Below are 17,568 nucleotides of genomic sequence, written 5' to 3'. Positions count from 1 at the left end.
CTGTTAATAGCAAATATAATATATTTCTCTTTCATTCATGTTGTTTACATTTCAGAGCAGGGAGGGGAAGTGTTCACAAATAGCAGTGGTTATAGATCGGCAGAGAAATTTAAAACGAAGCTTTTCTATCCCACAGTCACTCTGTGTCCCAGATACAGTTTTGTAGCAGCATTAACTGTTTTGACAAGATCATAAAAATAGCTCTGATATTTCCTGAAGTCATGGGTTTTTTTTCCTCCTCTTTGTAGCACCAAATAGTTTAGGACAATAAAGAGAGCTATTTTCCCTTGAATCTCATCAAAACTGATGTTGCTTTTGTGACACCGTCTACAGTAGATGTGTTTTATTCTTTGAGAACAAGGGGAAGCCGCAGGTTGGGTAGCTTATCAAAGCACACTTTAAAAATAAGAAAAAAATAGCCAGAATGTAGCTGGCGCAGGTAGAATATTCTCTCTTTTCTCTAGAGAGATCAATCTTATAAAGTATTGACTACCACTCCTCTATGCTGTTTGTGGAGCTCAGTGTTGCATAAGGATGTACAGCAGCAATCATGCACATGATATGGGGTATGTACTGCATGGCCCCTAAGCAACAAAAAATTCCATTGAAGTTTTTTACTCCAAAAAAAGTATGACAAACAATGAATGTTTAAAATGAGTGAGGAAAGCTAAAAATGAAGGTGAAGTGTTTTCTAACATAGTCTCCCCTTCTCTCATCAACTTGTGAAGCCCCCTATGGTCTTCTTACACTTTCAGTTTTGTTTCCAGGGACGTCTGCTAGAGTTTAAGATCTTATCCAGTAGCAATAAGAGTAGCTTCTTTTGTGCGAATTTTATGCAAACAATTCCAGAGATATGCTGGAGGGGGTATCTCTGTGGCCTATTGTTAAAGCTCTGCCCTCAAACTGTCTGGAGGTTGTCAGGAGATTTCTCAGAGTCTGGTGGTGTTTCACCCACCCTTCTCCAGACACTGCTAACCAGTCCCTCCTCAAAATTAAAATGTACTCTGCAGGAGAAAATGTATTCAATTTGGAATGGATCAAACCTCACAAAAATGTCAGTTGTTTAAAAAATAAAGAGGAGGCTATCTCTAGATCCCCTACAAAGTTTTATCTGCACCACTCCATTTCAGAAGATAACAAATCTTGGCTGTGTAATTTGATCCAGAATCTCAATAAGTTTGTCAGTAAAGCAGATTTCCAGTTATATATGTTAACATTTGCCAAGTGGTGTAAGCTTCCTTTTGTGTTTGAGAGAGCATTTTTGCCTGAATAGGTTCAAATTAATACCTCTCATACCTCCTCTCTGCAATCCCACATGTGCCCAGGACAGGAGATTTATCACAGGGTAAAGGGAACACTTTAGTAGGAACCCATTGTAAAAATCTTTGGTAATGTAGCAAATCTGATAGTTTCTAGCTATAATGCTGATTTTTTTTCCTTTTAAAAAAGCAGGAGAGGGAAACATACAAATAAAAATGACAGAACCATTTAAGTCACATTACACTCTCCCAATGGAAAGAAAACTGATAAATGGAAAAAAAGAATAGCCAAGTAAATCTCAGAAAATTGTTGACAGTATGGCATTACCTGCCAAGCAATCAGGTCTTTGAGTCGGTTCAGCTTTTCTTGATCCTCTAGATGGTCTTTGGCATATTCATCGGTGAAGAAAGCCTGCGAGGGGCATAGAAATCATTCAGTCCTTCTTAACACAAAAAGGAATCAACATTTTCTCCAGTGTGAGTCACTGATCACTATAGAACTCTATCTCTAGTTGAATGATAAAACATCCGCTTTCCTCTAGAGCAGCTGCTTGTGGTGATGCTTTGTTAGTAAACCAATTGAGGATCAAAGGGAGTTTTTATTTGTTCAAATATTTTCAGTGTCCATTTAACACATTTGAGCTCAGGACCACAATCTTGAAAAGCCAACCTCTTGTTTTCAAGTTTTTTAACTAACACTTCAGTTAGGGGTACCAAGTATTTGGAGTGCCATAATTTATCCATCAATGAATGGTACCTTTTTTGTTGTTGTTTAGCTAACATAATGGTACCTCCTGGATGATCAGTTGGATAACAGTTAAATTTTTCCACCTGCCGCTATAGGACACAGACCAATACCAATGCAATTCATAAGTTTAGCCATTACTCACGGCACCTGTGATACATTGGGGATGGGGAACAGCTCCCTTTGATGGACACCCAGCCAGCCATTTAGCTGTAAAATCCCTCTTGGTCAAAGTAAAGGTAGTAAGTAAACATGCAGCTGTGTTATGACAGATTGCCTCACTGCAGGTTTGGTGAATATAATGCAGATGAATGCCTTTTTTAAATGATTTAGAGACCTTCCAGGACATTTATAGGTTTGGTCAGAGAGGTTTCCATTGCTCGGGAATATATGAAGATAGAGACCAGATACTGGACTAGATGGCCTGATAGAAGCCAGCACTAGATGTTCACAGGAAGGTGCAAGAGCACCACAGATATGTGATAATTAAGTCTCATTGTTATCTCTAATAGAGATTGTCTTAAGCCTTGAAGGATGAGATTTAATATCCCTTCTAAAATTTTTGTTATGAGGCTGTCTTGGAATTATTGTCTTCAATAACTGAGTTCCTTAAGGAGCTGCGTCTCCATGTACCCTGTTGTTCTAACAGAATACATTTCTTTACAACAAAAACTGCCTTGTGAAGACTGCAATTACTGGAAAATGCAGTTAACAAGGTAAGAGATTTACTGACTCTGAGTCTGCTAGACTGCTAGAAGAAGAACTTGCGATGATTTACCCCAGACCAAACCAGTTGAGGCATGGAAGGCTATTTCATTAGAACATGTGTAATCATATCCTTCCATATCACACTTACATGGAAACCCCCATGCCTGCAATTAATTTTGAGCATCAGTCTTACATCCATGTTAGAGTCAACTTTTAAAGAAGACTAAGTCAGACACGACCGGATTCTGAGGATCTTCAAATTAATGAGGTTCAGCCTTTCTTTGTCCCCATCCTACTATCTCCCACCGCAGTTTTTGACAATCACTAAACAAGCAGAAACAGAGCTATCATCATTACTGAGAATAGAAAAATCTGTGAAGATGGTCTTAAAGCTATTAAAATCATTACCTTTTCATATTTAGCAAAGCCTCCCATGACGGCTGGATCAACAATTCCATTCAGAAGCATGGAGAGAGGGTTAATGGGAAGATTTTCATCACTCTGGTACTGGTTAATCATCATCAAAATTTTCTCATTTGTCATTGACATTGTCTCAATGGCATTCTCCAGCGGACTAATGGTTGCCTATGAAATAAGAGGAGGAATGTTTAATGTGTCTATTTGATTTAAATTTTTCTTGGTTTTCATTGATACAGTAGCAAGCCCAGAGAAAATCATCTGCTCAGCGAAAGCTTCCCCCCCACCCTCTTTTCGGTGAATATTCGTATATGCCTCTGGAAAACTAATCATGGGCAACAATTCATTCAACAAATTAAACCCTAGTTTCTGTTCACTACTTGTTCACAAAAAGAGTTTGATTTTTACTTGTTTGTTGCATGGTACCTTTGTTGAGGAATGAACGAATGTTGGTTTGTGGATTGCTCACCAAATGCATTTGCTATTCATGATTGCTGCTATTCATGAGCAGAATGTATAATTTTCCACTAAATCATGAGAAAATAACTAAGCACTAAGTCACCATGAGTATTCTGGAACCTCAGAGGTTCGAGCAGAATCTGAGGTCAATCCATATCAACAGTCCCACAACCCTGATTAATATAAGGAAAAGCTCTAATCTTGAAGCAAAGGAGAGGAAAGCTTGACCACATTGATGGTGCATTTTTAATACCTATCATGAAAGCTTCAGAGTATGCCTACCAGTTTAAGTACCCATCTTGCCTGAGAAATACTCTGCCCAGCCATGAAAATGACCAGGAGCATGGAGTCTCAGTAACTTGGTAAATCTGGGTAGAAAGTCTGGAAAAGAGTAGGTTGGCCTCCACAGGACTGGATTTTCTGGAATCGTACACTGGGACTTTCATACCAGGTAGATACAATAAATTAATCCATCCCTAGGGCAGAGGCATCATCTTTGTCTAATGAAATGTAAAAAACAAAACAAAAATTGTAACTACTCATGCTGACTCCTAAAACTTCCCAGGCCTCCTGCTAAACCAGTGTCCAACTGGATTAGATGACACCACATAGGGCTCAGGTGTGCTTTTCAGCCAGCTCTCAAGAATGCTGTACAGATATAGATCCATTGTGTAATATCTCCTGTGCTTTCTATTATTGTTCTGAGAGCACTGAGGAAGTGCAAATATTTTTCAAAGTGAACAGTTTTAATAATATGTATGTGTGTGTAGAGGAGAGGTGAAGGGGAGTGAAGAACTGATCCATCACAGCAGAAAAAAAATAATTGAAAAAGCAAACCTTCTTCTATATCTTTTGTGTATTTTTATGCAATCCTCTCCTCAGGACATCTGAATAAAATACAGGATTAGGGTTTTTAAAGAATACTCCCACTACTGTTGCATATTCCACCTCTGAATTCATAATCCCCTTGTATATGCCTCTGAAATTATAATCAATAGCAAAGTAACCAAATGAAATGTCAGAAACAGAAGATTATGACTTCAGGTAAAGAATAGCAGCAGGAGCAAATGAACTCCTAGGAAACCAAGATGTTGCTTTCATGCAGTTGTCCTTTGTAATCAAGAACAAGGGAAAAGAAAATATAAGAAAAGGGGAAAAAAAAGTAGAACTCGTTAGTGATTTCTTGCTCTAGCAGGACATGTTTTTTTGAAATGCAGGCATCCAGCACTGAGGAATGAAATATTCAAGGGAGTAACTCAAACATCTTATTGTATCATAGATGATGAATTTCTCTAACATCTGTTGACACTTCCCCACTCCTTGGTCATTTTCATTTCTTAGATAAAAAACATAATGGGTTTGATGTCTGTGCTAGAACTAATGTAACAGCATCAGGTCTCTCATAACAAGATCTTTCGTTGTCTGCATTCATGTGGCAGTGAACTGGGTTCTGCCAAAACAGGGAAGAGTAAGAGAAAAGCTGATTTTTTTCTATATCTTATTTATAGCCAGCAGCATGTCTGTTCTCTCTCTTGTTGCAGGGTGTGTGGGAGAGCTGGCTACCATCATAAAAAGATGGACATTGTGCCAATGCTCAAAGTGGGACAGGAGGTGCAGAGATGCACTCATAGCAGGGGCGGCTCCAGGCCCCAGCACGCCAAGGGGCGGCAAGCCGTGGGGGGGGAGCGCTCTGCCGGCGCCGCGTGGGCAGCAGGCAGGGTGCCTTCGGCGGCTTGCCTGCAGGAGGTCTGCTGGTCCCGCGGCTTCGGTGGACGGCTGCGGGAGGTCCGCCGAAGCCGCGGGACCAGCGGACTTCCCGCAGGCAAGCCGCCGAATGCAGCCTGCCTGCCGTGCTTGGGGCGGCGAAATGCCTAGAGCCGCCCCTGACTCATAGTCATGTTGTCTGAGAAGAAAGGAGGGAAATAGGTGATCACACAGTACCATGTTCCCCTTCTAAATCTGGTACAGCACTGTGCTCCAATGTAAGATCAGAATGTAAATGGGGTTATCTGTTATCATGGCAGTAAAACTGCACCAAGATATGCTTTGCTTCTTTAGCCACTTGTTGGTTATATAGAAAGTAACACTATCAGTATAAATAGCTATTTAACCTTAAGTATATGGGCAACAAAGGGCTAATGCTTAAGACAAATCCCAATTTAGGAACCTCTTGGGTCTCTGTCCAGCCCCCACAGTATTCTCCTGCCGGTGATTTAGATGTAATGTAACAGTTGCAAATTAAATAGTGGCTTCTTAGGGTTTGTCTACATGGTGTAGCTAAGCACACTAGAGGGATATAAATTTTCAAGTGTACCAAACAGTTTGGCATGCTAGCAGGGCTGTGTAATCCATGTTGGTGTGGACTAAAAGCTCCCTAGTGTGCATTAGTGTAGTACTGTCTCAGTGAGATCAGATTGTTAGATAAATGCTAAATTTCTCAACAGTACTGAGGTAATGCACATTAGGTAATTTTTTAGCGCACACCAGAAGGATCTACAAGGGCTAATTAATATGCAACACAGCAGTGTGCTTTAGAATTCACACCCCTCTAGTGCTCACTGCTGTACTATGTAGACAAGCCCTTAGTTAACTTGATGTTGATTTAAGCCTTAAAATTTCAAGAGAGTGGTGTTGCATGTATAATGGCATAAGCATATGTGACACTTCAGACAGATAAAAGAGAAGGTCCCTGCCCCAAGGAGCTTCAAGTCTCCAGTAGACAAATGATGTAATGGGAGATGACAAGAGGAAGGGGAAGGAGAAGAGACCATATAAAAGAAAGAAAAAAGCAACACTGCTCTTGGGGAGAACATCAGTGTTCACAGAACTCAGGTCATTTCTATGGCTTTGTTCAGTGCTCTTTAGGTTGTTAAACAATGATGGGGTTCAAGACCATGTGGCACCTGCATAGATGATACTGACGGAAAGCTAACAAGGGAGTTCTGATAAAGGATATGAGGAAGAAAGGGAGGCTGTGCCGGGGACAGGAGGGATTGTTAAAAAAAAGATGGACTGGTGTGGAGCAGACCCCGGGAGCATTAAAGAGGAGAATGGGTAGCACACAGGGCCTGAGCGATGTGGGTCTGGAACAGGAGGAAAATGGAGGTTAGAGTCAGGTAATATGGGACAAAATATATTTCCTTTTTTGTAAAAGCTTTTAATAGAAATAATTTTAGGGAAAAATTAATTAGATACAGGTTTGAACCCCTAACATCAGATCTCCCAACAGTCCTAGTTTTCATGGCACTGTCCGATATTCAGCCCCAGAACCCCCTGTGCCCGTTGAAGTGAAAATTTCCCACATTCAAGTCTGCCCAGGGGAAGGAGCCATTTGTTTGCCCCAGGCCCTCCATTTGAGAAGGTCCCCAAACTGAGTGGCATTGCAACTTGGAGCATGGGGTCACAGTGCCACTCAAGTCTGGCCTATCAGCTTTTCCATCTACAGAGGGGCAGAGAGGCCAAACCTGAGTGGTGCTGTGTCCTGCTCTAGCCACATGAAATACTGGGAGGTATGTTAATACTGTTAATATTCTCAAAAATAAATGACATGCCAAAAAAAAAGTCCTCTATATATGGTAAAGGAAATTATATTTTATTTTTCTTTGCAATAATTTAGGGTATTGCTATTAACATACATAAGGAAGTTTTTCTTTTAAGAATGAATTTTAATTTGACAGTGTCATACTCACATCTCTATACTTGGTTATAAATATAAGTTGCCAAGGAAATATTTTTAAAATGCAGTTTTTCCTGAAGGCAAAAACTTTGTGGGGATTTTACAATATGATCCTAATATGTTGATGAATGTGACATATAAGAAGGAAACCAGATAATATTTATAATTGGCCTATATACAGTATATAATATAATACTCTAAAATGTACATTCAGAGTTCTGTGAAATTCAGTCATTTAAATTCAAAATGTTTTAGTCAAAGTATTATGGTTCACAGGGCTTCAACTCAAATAAAATCACTAAGTTTTCTGCATGTTTCCATCTCAAAATAAATAATCATTCCTTTGCACTGCTGAAAAAATGATGGGGTTTGTCTAGAGTTGAGCCCCAGCTAAAACTTTTCAATGAAGCTGGCCAAACTTTGGGGTCCATAGGTTTTCTAAGTATTAAATCTCCTGTGTTCTTTTAGGCTATAAAAGCTATGCTTGGCTAAACAATGGAATTCCAATTCCTGACTGTTAATAACCACCTGAGTTGTACTTTATAAAATTTATAGAACACTCAAGATGTAAAGATTTTAACCTGCTGTGATAGTTCTAATATGGGTCTGAAGAAGCAATAAAAACTTCACATTCCATTTCTGTGCAGCTGGCTGTATTAATCAGAGCTTCCATTTAGCTTTGAGCAGGCCTTTTGTGGGATGGACTGATGTTCCTTTCCCTTGAATCAAGCTCCTATATCCTTCATAGGCCAGATTTCTTTTAGCAGGACATTTGAGATCCTGGATCTGAAGTGATGTCCAGTTTTATGGTCAATGGGATTTTTAGTAGATCAAATTTAAAAAAAAAACTGTTAAGGCAGCAGGTTAGGAATCATAGAATCATAGAACTTAAGATCAGAAGGGACCATTATGATCCTCTAGTCTGACCTCCCGCAAGATGCAGGCCACAAAAGCTGACCCACCCACTCCTGAAATACTTCTCTCCCTTGACTCAGCTGTTGAAGTCCCCAAATCCTGATTTAAAGACTTCAAGTAGCAGATAATCCTCCAGCAAGCGACCCCTGCCCCATGCTGCGGAGGAAGGCGAAAAACCTCCAGGGCCACTGCCAATCTACCCTGGAGGAAAATTCCTTCCCGACCCCAAATATGGAGATCAGCTGAACCCCGAGCATGCGGGCAAGACTCTCCAGCCAGACACTCAGGAAAAAGACTTTCAATATCCCAACATTGACCCTCGGTATTAATTACCAGTGGTCACACATTATTGACCTATTGCAACTCTCTTCCCCACCAACTGCTTTTTCAAGCTTCATGTCAGATATTTTCTAACGGTCTTGTCTCTTTTAGTGCATCTACATGTGTGTATTCCAGTGATGCCAAATTAGTGATCAACATCACCTAAAAGAGCCACAGTTGTGTGAATTCATTATTTCATTTACTATTTTATATATATTATTCTCACAGCAAAATGACTGAGCAAGTATTCTACAATTGGTTAATAATATAGTAAAAGCATCCTGAATAGTTAATGACTTAGATTGGTTAATAATTAAATCACACAGTGGGTTAATACCATGTGCTGCAAGGAGCCACAGGAGACACATTAAAGAGCCACTTGCAGCTCCTGAGCCTCAGCCTGACTATCGCTTGTGTATTCATTTTGTGGGGATTGGCGGAGTTCCCTGTGCAACACTGAACTAATTCCCAATTTCCCATGCTGGTTTACTGCAAGCAACGATAAGACAAGGAGTCTGTTGAGTAAGAGGTGCCTATTGTTCCTTCTATTCTTTTTTTTATTTTTTTGATAGAGGTGGCTCCTGAAGAAAGGAAGTGACCACTTGTACAGTAAAGGAAAAAAAACCATGAAGGGTAACTGAACAATAATTTTAAAAATTGTCCAAATTCTTTTGTGCATTTTATGAAAAAAATCAGAGGGATACCTCTGAGAACTTAGTAGTCCCTTTGGTAATAGGGAAATTATATTATCACATTTTATGATAAGTCATCACCACAGGGATTTCTTTGAGATGATCTCAGATCACCAGTGTCAATTCAAGGGGACTGTAATAAATATGATGTTGAGAACTACTTTTGTGCAATTACAGCAGGTAAAAACTAAAATAAAGTACAAATAATATTGACAAACTCCTCAAAACAAGGAAGGTCAGAATCAGTAAAACTGAAGGAATCTCAAATTATTTTTGTACTAGCAATTTCCAGCACTTCTTTGGCCCATCATGTACCAACAATACCTCAGAGCTTGAACATACAGACACTTTATGTGCAGCAAGCCAGGGTGTAAATCTGGAGGAGCCTGCTACCTTGTGCTAACACTACAGAACTATTTGTGCAGAGTCCAAACAGCCAGTTAGTGTGTGGAAAGCTAGTGTGCTGTAGATTTACACTCTGGCTTGCTGCACACTGTGTGTCTGTGTAGATAAGCCCTCACGCCAAAAGCCAAGAAGCATGCCCATGACCACTTGAATGTAATTTAAGACTATTTATCCTTTTGTCAGGGAGTCTCAGGACAGTACCTTATCATATGAGTTGTAATCTTTAACCACAGCAGGGCTGAGCTGTTCATCATTTCAATGTATTGAATTTGTGGTGATCGGGGGAGGTCCCGGACGATTGGAAAAAGGCAAATATAGTGCCCATATTTTAAAAAAGGGAAGAAAGAGAACGCAGGGAACTATAAACCAGTCAGCCTCACTTCAGTCCCCGGCAAAATCATGGAGCAGGTGCTCAAGGAATCCATTTTGAAGCACTTGGAGGAAAGGAAGGTGATCAGACAGTCAACATGGATTCACCAAGGGCAAGTCATGCCTGACCCACCTGATTGCCTTCTATGATGAGCTAACTGGCTCTGTGGATATGGGGAAAGTGGTGGATGTGATATATCTTGACTTTAGCAAAGCCTTTGATATAGTCTCCCACAGTATTCTTGCCAGCAAGTTAAAGTAGTATGGATTGGATGAATGGACTATAAGGTGGATAGAAGGCTGGCTAGATTGTCGGGCTCAATGGGTGGTGATCAGCAGCTCGATGTCTAGTTGGCAGCTGGTATCAAGCAGAGTGCCCCAGAGGTTGGTTTTGTTCAACAACTTTATCTATCAGTTAAACCCGAGCATCTGGGCAAGACTCACCAGCCAGCACCCAGGAAAGAATTCTCTGTAGTAACTCAAATCCCACCCCATCTAACATCCCATCACAGACCATTGGGCTTATTACCTCCTAATAAAGATCAATTAATTGCCAAAATTAGGCTATCCCATCATACCATCCCCTCCATAAACTTATCAAGCTTAGTCTTGATATGTCTTTTGCCCCCACTATTCCCGTTGGAAGGCTGTTCCAGAACTTCACTCCTCTAATGGTTAGAAACCTTCGTCTGTGGATATGAGTCAGCCATGTGCCCTCGTTGCCAGGAAGGCCGACGGCATATTGGGCTGCATTAGAAGGAGCACTGCCAGCAGATTGAGGGAAGTGATTATTCCCCTCTATTCGGCACTGGTGAGGCCAAACCTGGAGTACCGCGTCCAGTTTTGGTCCCCCCACTATAGAAGGGATGTGGACAAATTGGAGAGAGTCCAGCGGAGGGCAACAAAAATGATTAGGGGGCTGGGGCACATGACTTACGAGGAGAGGCTGGGGGAACTGGAGTTATTTAACCTGCAGAAGAGAAGAGTGAGGGGGGATTTGATAGCAGCCTTCAACTACCTGAAAGGGGGTTCCAAAGAGGATGGAACTAGGCTGTTCTCAGTGGTGGCAGATGACAGAACAAGAAGCAATGGTTTCAAGTTGCAGTGGGGGAGGTCTAGGCTGGATATTAGGAAACACTAGCAGGGTGGTGAAGCACCAGAATGGATTACCCGGGGACAGGGCCGGCTCCAGGGTTTTTGCCACCCCAAGCAGGAGGAAAAGAAAAAAGCCATGATTGGCGGTGCTTTCTTTTTCAGCGGCCCTTCAGTGGCAGGTCCTTCCCTCTGAGAGGGACCGAGGGCCCCGCTGCCGAATTGCCGCCGAAGAGCTGGATGTGTCACCCCTTCCCCTTGGCTGATAATTCTGTTCTTTACTACTGTTTCAACCAGTTTGTCTGGTACGGAAGTTAGGCTTATCACACTGTAAGCACCAGAATTTCCTCTAAAGCCTTTTTTAAAAAATCAGCATTACCTTAGGTATCCTGCAGTCATCTGGGACAGACACTGATTTAAATAAGTTACATACCAGAATTGTTAATTCTGCAATTTCATAATTGAGTTGCTTCAGATTTCTTGGGTGAATACCATCTGGTCCTAGTAACTTATTAATGTTTAATTTATCTATTTATTCCAAAACTACCTCTATTGACATCTCAGTCTTTCACCCTAGATTTGTCACCTTAAAAGAATGGCTCAGGTGTGTGTGAATCTTCCTCACATCCGCTGCAGAAAAGACCAATGCAGATAATTCATTTAGCTTCTGTGCAACAGCTCCATCTTCCTTGAGCGATCCTTTAGCACCTTGATCATCCAGGGTTTGTCTACACAGGGATAAAAAACCTGTGGCTGGCCCAGGTCAGCTGTCTCAGGCCAGTGGGGCTTGAGCTCCAGTGCTGAAAAATTGCTACGTATCTGTTCAGACTTGGGCTGGAGCCAGAGCTCTGGGATGCTGTGAGAACTCAGTCTCCAGCCTGAGCCCAAATCAGCCCCAAAGCTCAAGCCGTGGCAGCTTGAGTCATCTGCCCGGGCCAGCCACAGCCATGCTGCAGGTCTTTTAAACCCATGTAGATGTACCCCCAGTGGCCTCTCTGATTGTTAGCAGGCTTCCTACTTCTGATGTACTTACTTTTTTTTTTTTGCTGTTAGTTTTTGTGTCTTTTGCTAGTTGCTCTGCAAATTCTTTTTTGACCTGCCTAATTATACTTTTGCATTTCACTTGCCAGAGTTTATGCTCCTTTCTGGTTTTCCTCTATAGGGTTTGACTGCCAGTTTTTAAAGATTGCCTTTTTGCCTCTAACCGCCTCTTTCACTCTGCTGTTTAGCCATGGTGGCATTTTTTTAATTTGGGGTATACATATAGTTTGAGCTTCTATTACAATGTTTTTAAATAGTTTCCATGTAGCTTGCAGGGATTTGACAAAAAAACCTAAAATGTACAGAGTAGCAGTCTTGTGAGTAGATTTAGAAAATAAAAATAAACAGATAAAAAAAATTAACCATTTAAACTGAAAATCAGTCTGTGTTAGAACTGCTACACTACCTTTATATAAATTAATTTGTATATCAGGATACTTAGCATGTAAATACTCACCTGTGACATGGAGACAACCTCAAACCAACGTAGAATTCCAGGAAGTTTGTAAGCTGTAACAAATGATGTTCTCTCAATCCACATAGACTGTTAAAAAAAAAAAAAGAGAGAGAATACAGGATTGAAACCTTAGTCTTTTCAGGATAGAAGTTGATAGAAATTACATTGCAAAAAAAAAAGTTAGGTAGAAAAATGACACAGAATAATTTGTGCACAGAAAGACACAGCAAAAGGAATCCAGCACAGCAATTTGTGGTTTATTGTTTCAAAACTAGGTCATCATTAAACTCTCAGTCTATACAAGGTAAGGAACCCTCAAATTTCTATTCCCAATTCTGCCACTATTGACTGTGTGATCTCTGGTAAATCACTTACTCTGGCCTTCTTTACTCTGAATTAAGAAACTTTAAGGAAAACAACTGGTCCTACCAGCAGTAGGAGTTCTGTATCAGAGTGTCAGAATTTTAACCACTTTGTTGCTGTAAGCAGGTTAGACAACATGGTGGATTAAACTACTAATAGCTTGCCTACCCTAACGTTCCTCCTATTATTGTTACCAGGGGGAGCCAAATTGGTGGTAGTAACAGTGGGAAATTTTAACAACAAGTCTAATGCAGATACAGGCTCTCTGTCTCAACTGCCCCATATGTAAAACAGAACAGAAATACTAATAATTACCTTCCTCAAAAAGCACAATGTGCTACTACAGAGTCTGATTCTCAGACCCATTCCACATCACCATACCAGGATGTTAAAGTTCTAGAACTGGGAGTACAGGATGCAGCTAGTGTCGTGTGCTCTGGGTTTGGGATAGTGTGTACAGTCCCTGCCCACACAAGACTTATCACTAGCTAGTGCTGTTATTCTCTGATCAGAACAATACAAATAATTTAAGTGCTTCTTACAATTTTGAAATAAGGTGCTCTTACAAATCTGAAAACCTAACTTGTTTTCCCCACCAATATCCTGACAGCGCTCAACTGTACAATTTTATGATATAATAAAACTTTATATATTTATTCCTCTAAAGTAAGAAAACTTACCACACTGCTGTATATGACATTATAAAAATTATATAATTTATAGCACTTGTATATCTCAAAGTGTATTAAAACTATAAACATTATTTGTAGTTGTTGCATTATTGAACAGCTGATGTGAGTCAGTATGGCATATACAAGTACTCAGCACTTCACATGAGCGATGAAAACAGACAATTTACACTCCTTAGCGCATACTGGTAGCTTATGAGTGGAGCAGTTATTAAGTACTAGTGGTGATGCATTTTATTGATATGTATTTATATTTTGTCTTGTTTAACAATAGAAAATTTTACTAGAGAACTTTCCTGCATATCCAAACTGTATTTAACTTACTTAACGTAGAGGTTTTACCTAAAATTCAAACAATGAAGTATTACGATAATAAAATAGGAAATTAGGGTACAAATCAGGAAATGTCAAGTATCAGAGGGGTAGCCGTGTTAGTCTGGTTCTGTAGAAGCAGCAAAGAATCCTGTGGCACCTTATAGACTAACACAAGAATATGTTGAAAAGTAATGTAGAAATAGAGAAGCCCTAGATTTAAACTGTACTGTAGTAGAAATGAAAATAGGTTGTTTCAGATCTTGAAACTAGGCCTTCCATAGTGGGGCAGTTGGGAAAGACTATTAAAGGATTAAGCTCTGAATTCACAACCACAGCAACTCCAACATGTTTTACAAAGATCCTCCCATGTCAAAAAGTTACTTACAGCAAATTCATTTTCAGGGTCAACAGATCCTTTCCTGACTGGTCTTGAGTAGTGGAATCGTTGAACATAGTTGGATTTATAAAAGCTGAAAGATTTAAAGAAGATGTAAAACACATAATTCAAGCCCAGCTAGATCCCACCATCAAAGTAACTGGTTTTCTTTTTGTCTGATTTTAAATTAAGTGTCATTTAGTGTTCATGAAAAGTGCAGCAGTAACCAGTGATGAGCTGCCAAAATCTTAACAACCGGTTCCCTATAAAAAGTTCTGATTTAAGGGGGGGGGGAAATGGGGGAGGGGCTGGGGCGGGGGGACACATACCTGTGGGGCCGGGGGCCCCTGCAGGGCCTGGGGAAAATTGCCCCACTTGACCCCCCGGCAACTCTAGAGCTTGCAGCCCCCTCCCCCCTTACCTTGCCAGCAGCTCAAAGCAGCAGGATGACTCAGGAGCTCAGCTGAGCTGCCCAGCTGGTGCCGGTGGCTGGCCCCGCTGCAGCTGGGGGAAAGGGCCGGGGAAGCCTCAGCCTCCCCAGCTGGGAATCCTGGGAACAACAGGATGGTCCAGCCCGCGGACCGGAGTTCTTTGCCCACCCCCTGGCCCTTTAACAACCGGTTCTCCACGGAGGTCTAATTTTAGCAACCGGTTCTTGGGAACCTGTGGGAACCTGCTCCAGCTCACCACTGGCAGTAACAGTATAGAAAACTGAAACCATTTATCCACCAAACAGGGAGAGTAGCACTAAGTTTCATCACTGATGTGCCTCAACTGTGACCTGGAGGATGTGGGCGGTTCAGAATATGGCTGAAATACTTAGGGAAAGCTGTAGAGGAGGTTTTTGCTTTTATTGACACCCACCTGTGAATTATGTTTTATGGATTGACCCACAAAGCACTGTATATTGTTAAGAACACTAAGTGATCAAGTGGAGTAGATGATATTTTGTTTTGGACTTAAATGTGTGCTTGTTCAAACACGTCCCATGCCAAATCAGTTGATCAGATCTCCTGATAATTCTGCTTACAACACATGTGAAGCCATAAACAACTATTTCTTTTCACATATGGATGGATTTTGAATAAACTCTAATAGAAATGGAATATCAAGGTCGAATACACCAGTAGCATCCAGTGCATTTTCATACTATGATCTCCTTAGCTAAAAAATAATCTTCAACTACTGTTGCACTGCAAGAGGAACATACAGCGCCCTCCGCCCCAACCACTTTAAAATACAATTATAGAGGATTGGAGGTAACTTGAAAAGAACACAAAATATACAGTCCTGGCCCTTTAAATATTGTACTGCCCAGGAGACTTTATTTATAGGAATTCAATTTAGCAAAGCCAAGCAGAGATTGTTTTTGCCCTGCAAAGTCAATGTTATAGGTCTAGGTGCAACTTACATAAATATTTCCAGAAAGAACTTAAAAAATGATCTGGTATTTTGGCAGAGTAGGCTTAGAAAACAGAGGGCTGAATCTGGCCAAAGAGCACTCTCATTTTGCTCATTATTGGGAGTGTATGATTCCTGAACTAGGTGACAACCACTGAAATCACCTCTTTACTAAATCACTCATTAAAGAGGTATATCAATTCAAATAATTTTATATAACCCCTCTTAGGACAGAAATTTTCAACCACTTTACTAAAACAAATACACTAATATCTCTTACAAATAAGAATTATAGTTACAAGTACTCTCCTCAAAAATAAATCCTTCCTATTATTGGTGGAAGAAATTTAGTGCAGTTTGGCTGAGTTCTGCAGCTGAGACATGATTACAAAATCTTAAATAAGGCAAAAGATTTTCCTTTATGTAGGGGATTTCAAGAGTCTTTTACAGTCACCAAGTTCAAACTATGGCTGGCACTGCAAAGTCCAGTGAACGAAGGACAGATTCACTGAGGTGCTTGTCAGTCACCAATTATAAAATAAATTCAAGTTGAAACTGGCAGCAACAAATTACATTTTATCTCAAAATAAGAGAAATGTTCTTGTTCCCATCCTTTGTTTTAGGTGGGCTCATTCATGCTATTGCATTCTGGACTAGTTGCAATATCTGCAAACATGCTACCGACAAACCTGCAGACAAAGAATTGCAGTAATCCATTCTGAATGTAACAAAAGCCCGTGGAACAGTTTATAAATCAGAAGGAGCCAGGCAATGGATTCTAACTGTATTTAATAAGATAATGAAAAGCTGTTGAACTTTCAGCCTTCTTTTTGAAGAGACTTAATGCCAATATTGTTAAAGGTAACCCCACATTCCTTCAAATGTGGAACTGTGTGACATCTCCTTCTCAAGCAAAATGCAGCTGCCTCACATTGCTTTCAGAAAATTCTCTTAGCTAAGAATCAAGACCCTTTTATTCAACTAAGAAGATATCACTGAGTCTTATAGTTCTGCTAAGCTGCCTGAACAGGATTAGACTAAAAAGATAAGGATAATTGGCTCTTATCTGTGTATTCCTGAAAAGAAGATGTTACCTATCACTGATCAGCTCCAAGGAGAGCATGTATAGTGCTAATATCCTTGCCATATATGACAGCTGAATAGGTTGGGTGAAAGTTGCTCCTGAGGGCAGATTTGAACCAAGCTAGCATATTTCCACTCCATTAAAGATATTCATTTTTCTTCCTGTTGAATCAAAGCCTTCTAAACCAATACAAGGAACACCAGCAATTCACCTCTACGTTAAGCTAAGCTTTACCGTTATCTGTCTTACTTCAATAGCAAGGGCACACTGAAAAGGGAATTCAGTTTTGACCACTTTTTCCTAGGACTACTAGTAGCAATAAGAGATCTGAAACTGGATCAGCTAGATGATTAACATGTGGGACATCAGGACTCAGGTGTGTTTCTGGGAAGGAAGAGTTTTCGAGGGATGGAGCCAGTCCCCGGGAACAAAAGACTTCCCAGGAGTATTGTGAATCCCCGGCAACTTGGTACGGAGGGAGGTGAGGTCTGTGAATCCAATCCAGACTTGGACTTAGGAGGAAGATCCACGCACCCTGGGGCACCAGGTGGCAGCAGGATTCTCCCTCCCCAGTCTATGAACTCAGGGAGCAGGCTTCTGAGGGAAGAGCCAGATCAGAGTATTACTCAGGAGAGGATACGCAGGGAAGGAAGGTGTTAGGAAGGACCCCAAAATAATTACGAGTAGACATGCTGGGAAAATTATAGAAAGTAAGAGAGTGCCATGCAAACACTAGTGAGTTTTACTGTTCAGAGGTGACAGCAGCTGTCTCAGGCAGGAAGGG

The 17,568-nt window shown here is 40.7% G+C and overlaps 1 protein-coding gene across 5 annotated transcripts in view; it reads right to left on the bottom strand.

Annotated features, from left to right (window-relative positions):
- Nucleotides 1-17,568, bottom strand: part of DOCK2 (dedicator of cytokinesis 2) — a 509,152-nt gene that overhangs the window by 19,689 nt on the left and 471,895 nt on the right. For all 5 annotated transcript variants that reach the window (XM_039483819.1, XM_039483820.1, XM_039483823.1 and 2 more), the window contains 4 exons: nt 14,309-14,393; nt 12,557-12,643; nt 3,121-3,297; nt 1,588-1,671 (listed from right to left, as the gene is read on the bottom strand). In XM_039483819.1, coding sequence (XP_039339753.1) covers nt 1,588-1,671; nt 3,121-3,297; nt 12,557-12,643; nt 14,309-14,393 — 433 coding nt within the window. The remainder of the gene's footprint in view (nt 1-1,587; nt 1,672-3,120; nt 3,298-12,556; nt 12,644-14,308; nt 14,394-17,568) is intronic.

The sequence above is a fragment of the Mauremys reevesii genome, linkage group 8 (assembly GCF_016161935.1).
Source record: "Mauremys reevesii isolate NIE-2019 linkage group 8, ASM1616193v1, whole genome shotgun sequence".
Classification (NCBI taxonomy): domain Eukaryota; kingdom Metazoa; phylum Chordata; order Testudines; family Geoemydidae; genus Mauremys; species Mauremys reevesii.
This window is presented reverse-complemented; position numbering and strand designations above follow the sequence as displayed.